General features: G+C 39.4%; 1 protein-coding gene across 2 annotated transcripts in view; it reads left to right on the forward strand.

Moving 5' to 3' along the window:
* Positions 1-15,621, forward strand: part of FOXJ3 (forkhead box J3) — a 148,465-nt gene that overhangs the window by 60,212 nt on the left and 72,632 nt on the right. For both annotated transcript variants that reach the window (XM_040231512.1, XM_040231513.1), the window contains exon 4: positions 1,383-1,457. In XM_040231512.1, coding sequence (XP_040087446.1) covers positions 1,383-1,457 — 75 coding nt within the window. The remainder of the gene's footprint in view (positions 1-1,382; positions 1,458-15,621) is intronic.

A 15,621-nucleotide genomic window follows, 5' to 3' on the forward strand; every position in this document is an offset into this window, starting at 1 on the left:
CCTTGTGCTTGGAGACAGGCTTGGGTACTGTGGAGTTTCATTCCTCCACAGTAGACTCCTGTTGCCTTGTGCTTGGAGACAGGCTTGGGTACTGTAGAGCTTTCTCAATTTTCCTGCTTCCTCTTTAAGTTTTAGTCGTCTCTGCCCACCTTGCTACAGATGGGGATCTCAGTGCTTTTGTCCCTCCTCTATCAGTAGATTATTACTTGTTATTCCTGCCAGGCTTGTGCTAGGGTCTCGTGGTTTTGTGTTCTTTTTTTTGGTCTTGATCCAGACTTAGTCTAACTCAAGCCCTTGGACCTGTTGGGGAGGGGTGTCCTTTTTCAGTGTTATTTGCCCCCTCAGTGAGATCGGTTATCCTTGTTTATCCAGTTACATTTGGGTGGGAGTTTTGTGTCCCTTTCCAAGCTATAGTCAACCTCCACCGTTTCTGACACTTGGCCCATTGTTGTTGCTGTTGCTGTTACTGTTCCGTCTTTCAGTCTTGTCCGACTCTTTGCAAACTCATGGACTGCAGTATGCCAGGCTTCCCTGTTCTTCACTGTCTCCTGGACATTTTGGAGCATTTCATTAAGAAGAAATGGCCTGTAGGTATTTTCTTTAAGAATTGAGGCATAGTCCTGCTTATTCATGAAAGATTACCTGTTTCACAGATTCTTCAGGTCTCTGAGTGTATTTTCCTTCTGTCCAAGTTGGTTTTTCTTTCCTGCTGCATTTGAGGAACCTACATGTTCCTGCTGACTTCTGTAACCCATGTCTTCCCATGTGGTTTTCTTTCTTACATACCGTAGTGAGAACCTAGTTGGCTTTTATGTACTCTTGTGATGGAGCAGTGGAATTTTTTTATTTACAACTTTTTAAACTTATTAAAAAGTGGTAACATATGTGCCTTGTAGATCATTTGAACACGATGGAAAAGCGAAAGGAAGAAAATAATCTTCACTTATAATTCCGTGTAAAATAACTCCTAACATTTTGCATTCTGCATTGTTTCTAAGAATAAATAAATTAGCTAATTAATATATACCAAAATTAAAATCATAATATGCATATAATTTTTTCTTTGGTTTTTAACATTAATCATAGACATCTTCCTGCATCATTAAAAGATCTTACTAAACATTTTAAAAGGGACATATACTCCCTTATTTGAAGTTTTGTAAGATTCACTGGAACTGTCTTTTTCAATAACTATTTCCCTTTGCAGCATTCATAAGTTGAAAATCAGAAAGATTTAAATTTGAAGCTCATTTAAAAAGCTTATTCCATTTGTAATGATATGTCACCATATAGAGATATTTAGGTTGCTGATTCTGTTTTTAACGGAGGGTTTTGGTTTTTGGATTCCAATGACCCTATAGCTTTTCTTTTTTTAATTTCAGAATTCCATCCGACATAATCTGTCACTGAACAAATGTTTCCTTAAAGTGCCTCGATCCAAGGATGACCCTGGAAAGGTAGGATTCATTTTCTTAAGATAAAATAATTGGATTCCTCATTGTATCTGTTGGCATGTTTGAATCTGAGTTATACCTGTTATATAAAGAACAAGAATTGTGATGAAAGCTTCAGGACCTTGTCTAGTTCATTGATAAGAAATCTTTGTGAAATAGCAAGTCCTCTATTACCCTATACTTCTTATTCTACCTCACCTTGCCTTACCCTATTTTAGTTTGTATGCTTCAAGGAAACAGCAGACAGGAAGAGATTTCTTTTCAAGCAGTAAGAAGCTAGTTAGCTACTGTAGAGCTGGTCTTCTGTTCCAGGTTGCTGTTTCTAATCTAGTTTTTGTTTGGTTATTTTTTTAAGTGTTATGTTTTAAATTAAACATGACTTTTGAATTTCCTGTTGGAACCACAATTTATTGTTGCATATAAGAAGTGAATCTGGGTCAAGGGGGAAAGGAGTGAATCTATATGTAACTGACTAGTGGAAGTAATTCTTACCCGGAAGTAAAATTTTTCTCTGTTTTATCCTTGTTTTCTTAGTTGTCGTTTTTTCATCTTCATTCCATTTATCTTCTGCCATTGTTGCATTTTTAGTATTTTATCTGCAGAAACGTCGTTTTTTTTGAGTTTCAAACTGTATCAACTGAATTGTGGCCTGAACTTGGTACTAGTTGTTTGGTTTTTGAAGCTCAGAGTACTTGCTTGGACCATTTTTCGTTGTCATGATCAATTGATAGATTAGGACTTTTGAGATAGTCTATCTTTTGGCAAGCACGCATTCTTTTTTGGTTGGTTAGACTCCTTGTCTGGAGAAGGCAATGGCACCCCATTCCAGTACTCCTGCCTGGAAAATTCCATGGACGGAGGAGCCTGGTAGGCTGCAGTCCATGGGGTCGCTGAGGGTCGGGCATGACTGAGCGACTTCACTTTCACTTTTCACTTTCATGCGCTGGAGAAGGAAATGCAACCCACTCCAGTGTTCTTGCTTGGAGACTCCCAGGGACAGGGGAGCCTAGTGGCCTGCCGTCTATGGGGTCTGGGGTCACACAGAGTCAGACACGACTGAAGTGACTTAGCAGCAGCAGCAGCAGCAGCAGCAGACTCCTTGTCACCTTCTTCAGGCTACTGTTCCTGAAAGAATTTTTCTAAAATGTAAGCCTGATCATGTTATCACCCAGTTTTAAAAAGCACTCTCCAGTGTCCTGGAGGTGTTTCTTACATCCGTTACTATCTTTTCCTTAATCTTCCTTTCTAGCTATGATTTCACCTTATTCAAGATCCATTGTGAGGAACTACTTAAAGTTTTCCAGACATACCTTTCATATAGTTTTCTCCTATTGCACAAACTCCCTCTACTTGTCTTCATACTCCTTGTCTTTTAAGATTGAGCTGCAACATTACCCTGTGAAGTTTTTTTTGTTTTCACATACTTCAGTTGAGTTTGTTGTTCCATCTTTTGAGTTCCTGTTACTTTGTTGTCACTATAGTAGCTTCTAACTGATTTCCCTATCCTAGGGCTTACTATCTCCAGTATATAGTAGCCAGCCATCTTTCAAAAATGGTCATATGGTCTATGTTTAAAAATCTTCATTGGTTTATTTACTGCCTTTAGGTTAAAGTCTAAATGTGAAGAGGATGGGGATAGTTTGTATATAGTTCACTTTTTTAGCCCCAGTTGCTTGCACAGTGACTGGTGGCACTGAGGAGACACTCCTTGTTGAATGAATGAATGTAAAGCTGACCCCTGAACAATGCATGGGTTAGAGGCATTGACACTCTGCCAAGTATAATTTATAGTTAGCCCTTGGTATACACGGTTTCTGTGAATCCACAGTTCCACCTCTCCCAGATTCAACCAACTGCAATTATGTAATGTTGTATTTAATATTGAAAAGATGTGTGTATAAGTGGACCTGTTCAGTTCAAACCTGTGTTGTTAACTGTATATTGTATCCTCTGCTAGACTGTTGACTTCTTGAGGTTAGGACATGGAGTAATTCATCTCAACTGTAAAGCAGGCACTCTTAAATAATGAATGTTTTATGGCATCTTCTATGACCTGCCCCATCAAGTTGATTCTCAATAAGATTGAATAAATTATTGTAATAGTCTTGTTTGACACAATTTACTATTTGTATTCATAATTCTCTAAGGTTGTGAATAAGAATTGGTAAAATTTTTCTTAGCTTTAAAGCAGGCTTATTATAAAAGAAGAGGAATTATAACTTATATTTGCTTCATTGCAATTTCTGATGAGTAATGAGTGTATATGAATCAGACTAGAAGTCTTCTTAATAGAGTTTCTAGATTATCTATGTTATTAGAGTTCTATGAAGCTAGTAATTGCAATCAGATTTAATTTTTAAATGATATTTAAATCATTAAAAAATAAAAAACCAACACCCATGAAGCTTAACTATATTATGTACTAAATTTTAACCAGCTGGAGATTTATTTAGTAAATCTTGTGCTGTCAGCTTTTCTTTTGTGCAGAACTCTAAAGCTTTTCTCCACTTTTAGTTAAATAATATCATGGGGGTATGGCAGGTGATTAAGTAATACCACGTTATTCTTTGTAACTGTTCTTTTTGAATCAGGATTGTCTTACTATTATGCAACCAAAACAGTACAGAAATAAAATGAATCCTGGTAGGTTAATAAAAGCTTTTAACTTTCAGCAGTGGTCTTTTTAAAGTTTTGTTTTTATCAAATACATCATTTGGAGAAGAAAATGGCAACCCACTCCAGTTTTTTGCCTGGAGAATCCCATGGACAGAGGAACCTGGCTAGCTACAGTCCATGGGGTTGCAAAGAGTCGGACACGATTGAGCAACTAACACACACAAATACATCATTGTTCTTATTGATTTTAGTCATTGTAGTAAAATCCACATTTGATAAGATAAATATCATACATTTGATAGTGTATTTATACTAATAGTCATTTTTATTTTCAGTCTCAAGGTGAGATTTAACAGTTCTTAAGTGATTTTGGTCAGAAGTAAATGTTGTAAATCTCGTAAAGTAGATTTATATGAATAAAATCATTTTAGTTTTTAATGTCAAAATAAGATTTTTTTTAAACTAAGTTCTGTTGCTTAAAACAGTTTGGAAAACGTTAGATTTAGCCCATTTTATAGACGAGGAACTAAGGTCCATAAATGAGGAATGACTCGCCCAAGTTCAGTGTGGAGTTAGAACCCAGGTGTATTGGCTAGACTTACTTGCAAGTCACAGGAACCTATTACAGACTTAAGTTAAGGGAGAATATATCTGCAGGATGGACTGGAGTGGGAGCCAGATTCTTGAGTTGAATCACTGGGGATGTCTCTGTATACCTGTTAGTTCTACTAGCTTCTCTCATGGCTTCATTTTTAGCCAAATTCGTGGCAGAGATGGCCATCAGCAGCTTCTGGCACATATTCACCTAGTTCAGTAACCCTTAGCAGTGCTTGGTGCCCACCCCACCAAATCCCTGGAGTACAGCAAGCATCTTAGAATGAATGCCCAACAAGGAGACTACACTTGGTTTCTTGGTTCCTATTACTGGTGCCTTTTCCATTCTACCAGTCAGTCTTCCTTGAAAGGGAAGCCAAAATGTTAGTTAAGTTTTGGTACTTATGAATTGTTTTTTTCTTTTTGTATTACAGTGTTTCCTGGCATTTGAGGAGCTTTTCCAAAACCACCCTCACCACAGTGGGAGAAAACCATTGAGCCAAGGTGGGGTGGGAGTAGTTTTTGGTCTTGGGTAATGGGTGTATTTTAACCCCTTTGGATTTGCAAGCTGCTGCCATGATCCAGATGGGTCCAAGAGGTCAAGTTAGAAGTAGCTCATACAGCTTCTTTCCCATCATTCTGTGGTATATAACTCTGTTCAGTGTATCACCAGAGAGGTGTAGTGACCAACTTAAACTTGAAAAGTTCTTGTTGAATTACAGGTGCTTTTATATGACTATTTATTATTGACTCAATCCTTATTTTCTAGTAATTTTTGTCATAAAAGTCCTTAATGTTTGATACTCTCCCAATATACCCTAATGGTCTGAAATCCATTTTTCTTAGTTCCCTGAAACTAAATGCAAACAGCTACTTTTATGCTCTCTTTGAAAAGAAAAACAAAATGAAATTGTATTTTGCATACATAACTCTGCTGCCTTTTTTGGGGACAGATTTCTGTTTTCTTTCCCCTGATGACAGCCCTGTTTCTGCATCCTATAATCTGTCTCTCTCCTCTTTTTTTTTTTTAAATTCCTGTCTTTTATCTCCTCACTTACCATTAGCTTTGTATTTTTGTCTGTTTTTTAAATCTAATTTTCACCAAAAGTCTTTTCATTCTGCAGTTTACACATGCCTCTTTATTTTAGAAGTAAGTATTTTTGCTCACATTATGAAAAGACAAATTGTATCAGCTAAATTTTGTTTTAAAAAAATAGAGTTCTCTTTTTTTGCTTTCCAGCTTAATCTTTTCTCAACCTTGTTTCTTCTTCTCTAACTCAGGAAAATGATACGTTGACTTTAAAGGAGATGATTATAAAAGGTAGTTTCAGCAATTGTATAATTAATAGCAGGAGTGGGCTCTAGGAGAAATGAGATGATAATTAAGACCCCATGAAGGCCATCTGCCAGGCGTGGGAGAGAAAACTGCAATGAATTCATTGTAAGAAGAGTTCTTTGTTTTTTGGTTGTTTTTTTTTACCTGGATTGGAGAGGTTGTAAAATGCTCAACGGCTGTGGAGATTGGGGATCTCCTGGTTTGTAAAGAAACAGCAAACTTACTACTAGAGGGTTAATTTTTTGAAGTTCTGAGATAGTGATCATTTTCCACTTCTATCCTCTGTCATAGTATAGGAGACCATAACATAGCTGACAGATTGCTTTTGTTCAAAGTGTATTCTTTTTTTTGGCCATGTTAGTACTGTTTTGTATTTATTTGTAAATTATCTCTTATTTATTGGAATCCTGTTTGGGTCATTTCATTTGTAAAGCGTTGTAGAAAAACTGGAAAGGTTTGAGAGAACATAAGATACAGCATTAAGTGATAAACAGAGTTCTTGGAAAATCCCAGGGACAGAGGAGCCTGGTGGGCTTCTGTCTATGGGGTCACACAGAGTTGGACACAACTGATGCGACTTAGCAGCAGCAGCAGCAGCAGTGTTGCGAGAATTATAGGTATGAACCTTGAAGAAGGAAGATAGTATAATTTTAATACTAGCGTTAAAATAGATGCATGATTTTTGTGAGGAAGAAGTTGACCTCTTATCTGTGTCTTTGAATAAAACCAAACACGAAGTGGAATTTAAAGATAGGCAGAAGTTTTGTTGGACAAAAATAAGGACATTATGTTTATTGGAGTGAAAGAAAACCCAGGGTTCCCAAGGGAGGCTTTAGAGTTTGCCACTTTTAAAGCACCTCAAGGAGAGAAGAAATTATCAACCTTCATAGTAGCTTTAACTCATGATAGGTAAGAACACCAGTTGAAGATTGAGAAGAGGACTTGATCAGTTTAGCTGAGGGACCCATCAGAACACAGTTGAGATAGAATGAGGAAGGAATTAAGGGATTTAATGTAAGTACTAACATGAAGTCAGGAGTGAAGAAAATGCGTTGGTACCAAGGGTGCATGTTAAGACAAGAGTGGATTATGAATGTAAGACAGTCCCTTAGACACACCAAGGTTAGAAAGCCCAGAGTAAGCGTTGAGAGGGGCATTCAGAGAGGGTCTGAAAGATTGGGATAGATAGGAGGTGAGGGTCTGATTCAAAGAGATAGCACTGCAGAAACAGAAAGAAGTGCTGGCATACAACGCTGATGACACTCTTAGTCAAAGCAGTTTAGTTAGGAACTGCGTTTTATTTGCACATACAGTATTCTCTGTTCTCTTCTTAGGAGCAGGATATAACATTTTGTTGTTGGTGGTCTCCTCTCCATATCTACTTTTTTAAAAAATAATTTTTTGCCCTCAGATTAATTTTTTAATTGCCCCTTGGTAGTCAGCACCACCTTGTCTCCCACCCCAAGCCCTGGCAACCACTGATCTATTTTCTGTTCTTATAATTTTGTTTCTTCCAGAAATTCAAATAAGTGGGAGGCCTTTGGAGTCTAGCTTCTTTCACTTAACATAATGCATTTGAGCTCGATCTTTGTTGTTTGGAGTATCAGCAGTTCCATTTTGTTTCATATAGCCAGTATTATGGATTTGCCACAGTTCAATCACCATTTGAAGAACCTCTGGGTTATTGCCAGTCATAAGTTCATTTGAACGTGAAGTTTTCTTTTAGACTTAGATACAATAATTGATGAATCTAAGACACAAGACAATGTTGAATTTAACCTGAACTAGTAACGTATATGTAATAGTTATATTATTATATGCGAGTCACTCAGTTCAGTTCAGTTGCTCAGTCATGTTCGACTCTTTGCAACCCCATGAACTATAGCACACTAGGCCTCCCTGTCCATCACCAACTCCCGGAGTTTACTCAAACTCATGTCCATTGAGTCAGTGATGCCATGCAACCATCTCATTCTCTGTCGTCCCCTTCTCCTCCCGCCTTCACTCTTTCCCAGCATTAGGGTCTTTGCAAATGAGTCAGCTCTTCGCATCAGGTGGGCAAAATATTGGAGTATCAGCTTTAGCATCAGTCCTTCCAGTGAATATTCAGGACTGATTTCCTTTAGGAAGGACTGGTTGGATCTCCTTGCAGTGCAGAGGACTCCCAAGAGTCTTCTCCAGCACCACAGTTTAAAAGCATCAATTCTGCAGCGTTCAGCTTTCTTTATAGTCTAACTCTCATATCCATACATGACTACTGGAAAAACCGTAGCCTTCACTAGACGGACATTTGTTGGCAAAGTAATGTCTTGACTTTTTAATATGCTTTCTAGGTTGGTCATAACATTTCTTCCAAGGAGTAAGCGTCTTTTTTTTCATGGTTGCAGTCACGATCTGCAGTGATTCTGGAGTGCCCCCCCCCCCAAAATATCTGCCACTGTTTCCCCGTCTATTTGCCATGAAGTGATGGGACCGGATCCCATGATCTTAGTTTTCTAAATGTTGAGCTTGAAGCCAACTTTTTCACTCTCCTCTTTCACTTTAATCAAGAGGCTGTTTTTCTTCACTTTGTGCCATAAGAGTGGTGTCATCTGCATATCTGAAGGTATTGATATTTCTCCTGGCAGTCTTGATTCTAGCTTGTGCTTCATCCAGTCCAGCGTTTCTCACGATGTACTCTGCATATAAGTTAAATGAGCAGGGTGACAATATACAGCCTTGATGTACTCCTTTTTCTAGTTGGAACCAGTCTGTTCTTCCACGGCCAGTCCTAACTGTTCCTTCCTGACCTGCATACAGATTTCTCAAGAGGGAAGTCAGGTGGTCTGGTATTTCCATCTCTTTCAGAATTTTCCACAGATTATTGTGATCCACACAGTCAAAAGCTTTGGCATAGTCAATAAGGCAGAAATAGATGTTTTTCTGGAAATCTCTTGCTTTTTCCATGATCCAGCGGATGTTGGCAATTTGATCTCTGGTTCCTCTACCTTTTCTAAAACCAGCTTGAACATCAGGGAGTTCACGGTTGATGTATTGCTGAATCCTGGCTTGGAGAATTTTGAGCATTACTTTACTAGCATGTGAGATGATTGCAATTGTGCAGTAGTTTGAGCATTCTTTTGCATTGCCTTTCTTTGGGATTGGAAGGAAAACTGACCTTTTCCAGTCCTGTGGGCACTGCTGAGTTTTCCAAATTTGCTGGCATATTGAGTGCAGCACTTTCACAGCATCATCTTTTAGGATTTGAAACAGCTCAAGTGGAATTCCATCACCTCCACTAGCTTTGTTTGTAGTGACGTTTTCTAAGGCCCACTTGACTTCACATTCCAGGATGTCTGGCTCTAGGTGAATGATCACACCGTCGTGATTATCTGGGTTGTGAAGATCTTTTTTGTACAGTTCTTCTGTGTATTCTTGCCACCTCTTCTTAATATCTTCTGCTTCTATTAGGTCCATACCATTTCTGTCCTTTTTTTGAGCCCATCTTTGCATGAAATGTTCCCTTGGTATCTCTGATTTTCTTGAAGAGATCTCTATAGTCTTTCCCATTTTGTTGTTTTCCCCTATTTCTTTGCATTGATCGTTGAGGAAGGCTTTCTTATCTCCTGCTATTCTTTGGAACTCTGCATTCAAATGGGTATATCTTTCCTTTTCTCCTTTGCTTTTCACTTCTCTTCTTTTCACAGCTACTTGTAAGTCCTCCCCAGACAGCCATTTTGCTTTTCTGCATTTCTTTTTCTTAGGGATGGTCTTGTTCCCTGTCTCCTGTACAATGTCACGAACCTCATTCTATCATAGTTTATCAGGTACTCTGTCTATCAGATCTGCTCCCTTAAATCTATTTCTCACTTCCACTGTATAATGTTAAGGGATTTGATTTAGGTCATAACCTGAATGCTTTTTGGTTTTCCCTACTTTCTTCAATTTAAGTCTGAATTTTGCAATAAGGAGTTCATGATCTGAGCTACAGACAGCTCCTGGTCTTGTTTTTGCTGTTTAGAGCTTCCCCATCTTTGGCTGCAAAGAATATAATCAGTCTGATTTCAGTGTGGACCATCTGGTGATGTCCATGTGTAGAGTGTTCTTTTGTGTTGTTGGAAGAGGGTGTATGCTATGACCAGTCCATTCTATTGGGAGAACTCTATTAGCCTTTGCCGTCCTTCATTCTGTATTCCAAGGCCAAATTTGCCTGTTACTCCAGGTGTTTCTTGACTTCCTACTTTTGCATTCCAGTCCCCTATAATGAAAAGGACATCTCTTTTGGGTGTTAGTTCTAAAAGGTCTTGTCGGTCTTCATCAAACCGCTCAACTTCAGTTTCTTCAGCGTTACTGGTTGGGGCATAGACTTGGATTACCGTGATACTGAATGGTTTGCCTTGGAAACGAACAGAGATGATTCTGTCGTTTTTGAGATTGCATCCAAGTACTGCATTTTGGGCTCTTTTGTTGACTATGATGGCTACTCCATTCTTCTAAGGGATTCTTGCCTACAATAGTAGACATTATGGTCATCTGAGTTAAATTCACCCATCCCAGTCCATTTTAGTTCGCTGATTACTAGAATGTCGACATTCACTCTTGCTATCTCCTGTTTGACCACTTCCAATTTGCCTTGGTTCATGGACGTAACATTCCAGTTTCCTATTTACTATTGCTCTTTACAGCATCGGACTTTACTTCCATCACCAGTCACACCCACAACTGGGTGTTGTTTTTGCTTTGGCTCTGTCTATTCATTTTTTTCTGGAGTTATTTCTCCACTGGTCTCCAGTAGCTTATTGGGCACATACTGACCTGGGGAGCTCATCTTTCAGTGTCCTATTTTTTTGCCTTTTCATACTATTCATGGCGTTCTGAAGGCAAGAATACTTAAGTGGTTTGCCATTCCCTTTTCTAGTAGACCACGTTTTGTTAGAACTCTCCACCATGACCCTTTGGTGGCCCTACTTCATGGCTCATAGTTTCATTGAGTTAGGCAAGGCTGTGGTTCATGTGATCAGATTGGTTAGCTTTCTTTGATTGTGGTTTTCAGTCTGTCTGCCCTCTTTTGGAGAAGGATAAGAGGCTTATAGATGCTTCCTGATGGGAGAGACTAACAGAGGGGGAAACTGGGTCTTATTCTGATGGAGGGGCCATGCTCAGTAAATTTTTGAGCCAATTTTCTGTTGATGGGTGAAGCTCTGTTCCCTCCCTCTTACTTGAAGTGAAGTTGCTCAGTCTGACTCTTTGCAACCCCATGGACTGTAGCCTATCAGGCTCCTCCCTTCATGGGATTCTCCAGCAAGAGTACTGGAGTGCGTTGCCATTTCCTTCTCCAGGGGAATCTTCCCAACCCAGGGATTGAACCCGGGTCTTCCTGTTACTTACCTGGGGCCAAACTGTGGTGGAGGTAAGAAAGATAATGGCAACCTCCTTCTAAAGATCCCATGCAGGCACTGCTGCATTCACTGCCCCCAGCCCTGCAGCAGGCCACCAGCGACCCACGCCTCCATGGAGACTCCTGGACACTCATAGGCAAGTCTGGGTCAGTCTCTTGTGGGGTCACTGCTCCGTTCTCCTGGGTCCTGGTGCACACAAGGTTCTGTTTGTGCCGTTCAAAAGTCTTATTTCCCAGGTTGTGGAAGTTCTGACAGCCCTGTGGTGGGATTAATGGTGACCTCCTCCAGAGGGCTTATGCCATACCCAAGGCGGCTGCACCCAGAGCCCCTGTCCCTGTGGCAGTCCACTGCTGACTGGTACGTCCACAGGAGATGCTAAACACAATTCTGTCTCAGTCTCTGTGGGTTACAGTAAACATTATATGACTTATATGTGTTATATATGTAAATATATATGAGCTGTCTCTCAGAAATCAATTGTGGTATAGTAAAACCTTATTTATCCACAACTTAATTTCTAAAAGGATTAGGTTAAGGCACTGATGATTCAAAAACAAGATATAAAAAAAAAATAAAAATAACATATAGCCAGCTATTAATAATAGAATATACTGTTTTTAAGTATCCTTATTGTGATCCACACAGTCAAAGGCTTTGGCATAGTCAATAAAGCAGAAATAGATGTTTTTCTGGAACTCTTGCTTTTTCCATGATCCAGCAGATGTTGGCAATTTGATCTCTGGTTCCTCTACCTTTCCTAAAACCAGCTTGAACATCAGGGAGTTCACGGTTCACGTATTGCTGAATCTTGGCTTGGAGAATTTTGAGCATTACTTTACTAGCATGTGAGATGATTGCAGTTGTGCGGTAGTTTGAGCATTCTTTTGCATTGCCTTTCTTTGGAATTGGAATGAAAACTGACCTTTTCCAGTCCTGTGGGCACTGCTGAGTTTTCCAAACTTGCTGGCGTATTGAATGCAGCACTGTCACAGCATCATCTTTCAGGATTTGAAACAGCTCCATTGGAATTCCATCACCTCCACTAGCTTTGTTCGTAGTGCTACTTTCTAAGGCCCAGTTGACTTCACATTCCAGGATGTCTGGCTCTAGGTGAGTGATCACACCATCGTGATTATCTGGGCCATGAAGATCTTTTTTGTACAGTTCTTCCGTGTATTCTTGCCACCTCTTCTTAATATCTTCTGCTTCTGTTAGGTCCATACCATTTCTGTCCTTTTTTTGAGCCCATCTTTGCATGAAATGTTCCCTTGGTATCTCTGATTTTCTTGAAGAGATCGCTAGTCTTTCCCATTCTGTTGTTTTCCTCTATTTCTTTGCATTGATGGCTGAAGAAGGCTTTCTTATCTCTTCTTGCTATTCTTTGGAACTCTGCATTCAGATGCTTATATCTTTCCTTTTCTCCTTTGCTCTTCGCCTCTCTTCTTTTCGCAGCTATTTGTAAGGCCTCCCCAGACAGCCATTTTGCTTTTTTGCATTTCTTTTCCATGGGGATGGTCTTGATCCCTGTCTCCTGTACAATGTCACGAACCTCATTCCATAGTTCATCAGGCACTCTTATCTGTGAGATCTAGTCCCTTAAATCTATTTCTCACTTCCACTGTATAATCATAAGGGGTTTGATGTAGGTCATATCTGAATGGTCTAGCGGTTTTCCCTACTTTCTTCAATTTGAGTCTGAATTTGGTAATAAGGAGTTCATGATCTGAGCCACAGTCAGCTCCTGGTCTTGTTTTTGTTGACTGTATAGAGCTTCTCCATCTTTGGCTGCAAAGAATATACTCAATCTGATTTCGGTGTTGACCATCTGGTGATGTCCATGTGTAGAGTCTTCTCTTGTCTTGTTGGAAGAGGGTGTTTGCTATGACCAGTGCATTTTCTTGGCAAAACTGTATTAGTCTTTGCCCTGCTTCATTCTACATTCCAAGGCCAAATTTGCCTGTTATTCCAGGTGTTTCTTGACTTCCTACTTTTGCATTCCAGTCCCCTATAATGAAAAGGACATCTTTTTTGAGTGTTAGTTCTAAAAGGTCTTGTAGGTCTTCATCAAACCGTTCAACTTCAGTTTCTTCAGCGTTACTGGTTGGGGCATAGACTTGGATAACTGTGAGAAATCTGTATGCAGGTCAGGAAGCAAGAGTTAGAACTGGACATGGAACAACAGACTGGTTCCAAATAGGAAAAGGAGTACGTCAAGGCTGTATATTGTCACCCTGCTTATTTAACTTCCATGCAGAGTACATCATGAGAAACGCTGGGCTGGAAGAAGCACAAGCTGGAATCAAGATTGCCGGGAGAAATATCAATAACCTCAGATATGCAGATGACACCAGCCTAATGGCAGAAAGTGAAGAGGAGCTAAAGAGCCTCTTGATGAAAGTGAAAGAGGAGCGCGAAAAAGTTGGCTTAAAGCTCAACATTCAGAAAACGAAGATCATGGCATCTGGTCCCATCACTTCATGGGAAATAGATGGGAAACAGTAGAAACCGTGTCAGACTTTCTTTTTTGCGGCTCCAAAATCACTGCAGATGGTGACTGCAGCCATGAAATTAAAAGACGCTTACTCCTTGGAAGAAAAGTTATGTCCAACCTAGATAGTATATTAAAAAGCAGAGACTTTACTTTGCTGAATAAGGTCTGTCTGGTCAAGGCTATGGTTTTTCCTGTGGTCATGTATGGATGTGAGGGTTGGACTGTGAAGAAGGCTGAGTGCCAAAGAATTGATGGTTTTGAACTGTGGTGTTGGAGAAGACTCTTGAGAGTCCCTTGGACTGCAAGGAGATCCAACCAGTTCTTTCTGAAGGAGATCAACCCTGGGATTTCTTTGGAAGGAATGATGCTAAAGCTGAAGCTCCAGTACTTTGGCCACCTCATGAGAAGAGTTGACTCATTGGAAAAGACTCTGAGGCTGGGAGGGATTGGGGGCAGGAGGAGAAGGGGACAACAGAGGATGAGATGGCTGGATGGCATCACCGACTCGATGGATGTGAATCTGAGTGAACTCCAGGAGTTGGTGATGGACAGGGAGGCCTGGTGTGCTGCGATTCATGGGGTCGTGAAGAGTTGGACATGACTGAGTGACTGAACTGAACTGAAGTATCCTTAACACTTAGAGAAACCATTTGCTATACTACAATCCGTATGCTAATTACATATTATTTTTAATCTGTTAAAAGTGAATTTCTTAATAATCTTTTCTGAACAGCACTTAGATTTATTTGATAATCAGTTTAAAAGGAATAGAAGACTGTATTTGTTCAGTTAGAATGTTCCAGAGACTTGAGCTGGCATTAGAATAATTTTTGTCCATACATTCACTCAGCCAGTTAGCCAGCCGAGCTTTCTTCCTTTGAGTGCCTACTATGTGTTTGACTGTTGATAGCCTATTTTTATTGTCTGAGTAGAGTGATTATTTAACTTCTTGCCTAAATTAAAAACTTCTGAGAATGAAAGGGCTTTTTTCATAATTGTGTTTAGTCAATAGGTATAAACTAAGACTGAAGCTGGGCAGGTTGTTCGTGTAGCTGTCTGTGTGATCCATGCAGATGCTGTGCTGCAGTGTTGTGGGCAGCTGTGCAGGAGCAGCATCCTAGGATGATGGAGGGTTTAAAAAGAAAAAAAAAAAAACCTTTAAAATTGGATTGCTAAATTTAAACTGGGATAGGGAAAAACACTGAGACACATGGTGTGAAGGCAAAGAAAGGGACACAAAGGATTCAGCACTATGTCTGAGCTTGAAATGGTGTGCATTGAGTGCAAAGGATGAGCAGAAAACAGTCTGTGCTGATTCAGTTTACCAATACCAACATGATAATATAGTAAAACGTAGAAGTTACAGATTTGGCCATTTGGGATGGCGGTTATTTATGATAGGGACTGCTTTCCCCAGGAATATGAGATTGATATTAACGTGTATTTATTTATATTTAATCAGATAATGGCATTGTTATTAGTCTATTTTAATCTGAGGGCTATTAAAGAATGGTCATATCTGTGTGTAATAGAGCAGGGAACTTTGTTGACATAAAATTTCAGTCAGAAATTATTGGAATAAGTAACATATATGTTATTTGAAGTGGTAAATATTTTGTAATAATGAAAATAAAGGCATTTAAGTCCATTGTTTAACACATCTTAATTTTGATGAATTTTCTATACTTTGATTTTCTTAATTTTCCTATTGTATTTATTATTGGTTGGATAATTTCTTTTGAAGAATGCTGA

Source organism: Oryx dammah, unplaced genomic scaffold (genome assembly GCF_014754425.2).
Source record: "Oryx dammah isolate SB20612 unplaced genomic scaffold, SCBI_Odam_1.1 HiC_scaffold_28, whole genome shotgun sequence".
Lineage (NCBI taxonomy): Eukaryota > Metazoa > Chordata > Mammalia > Artiodactyla > Bovidae > Oryx > Oryx dammah.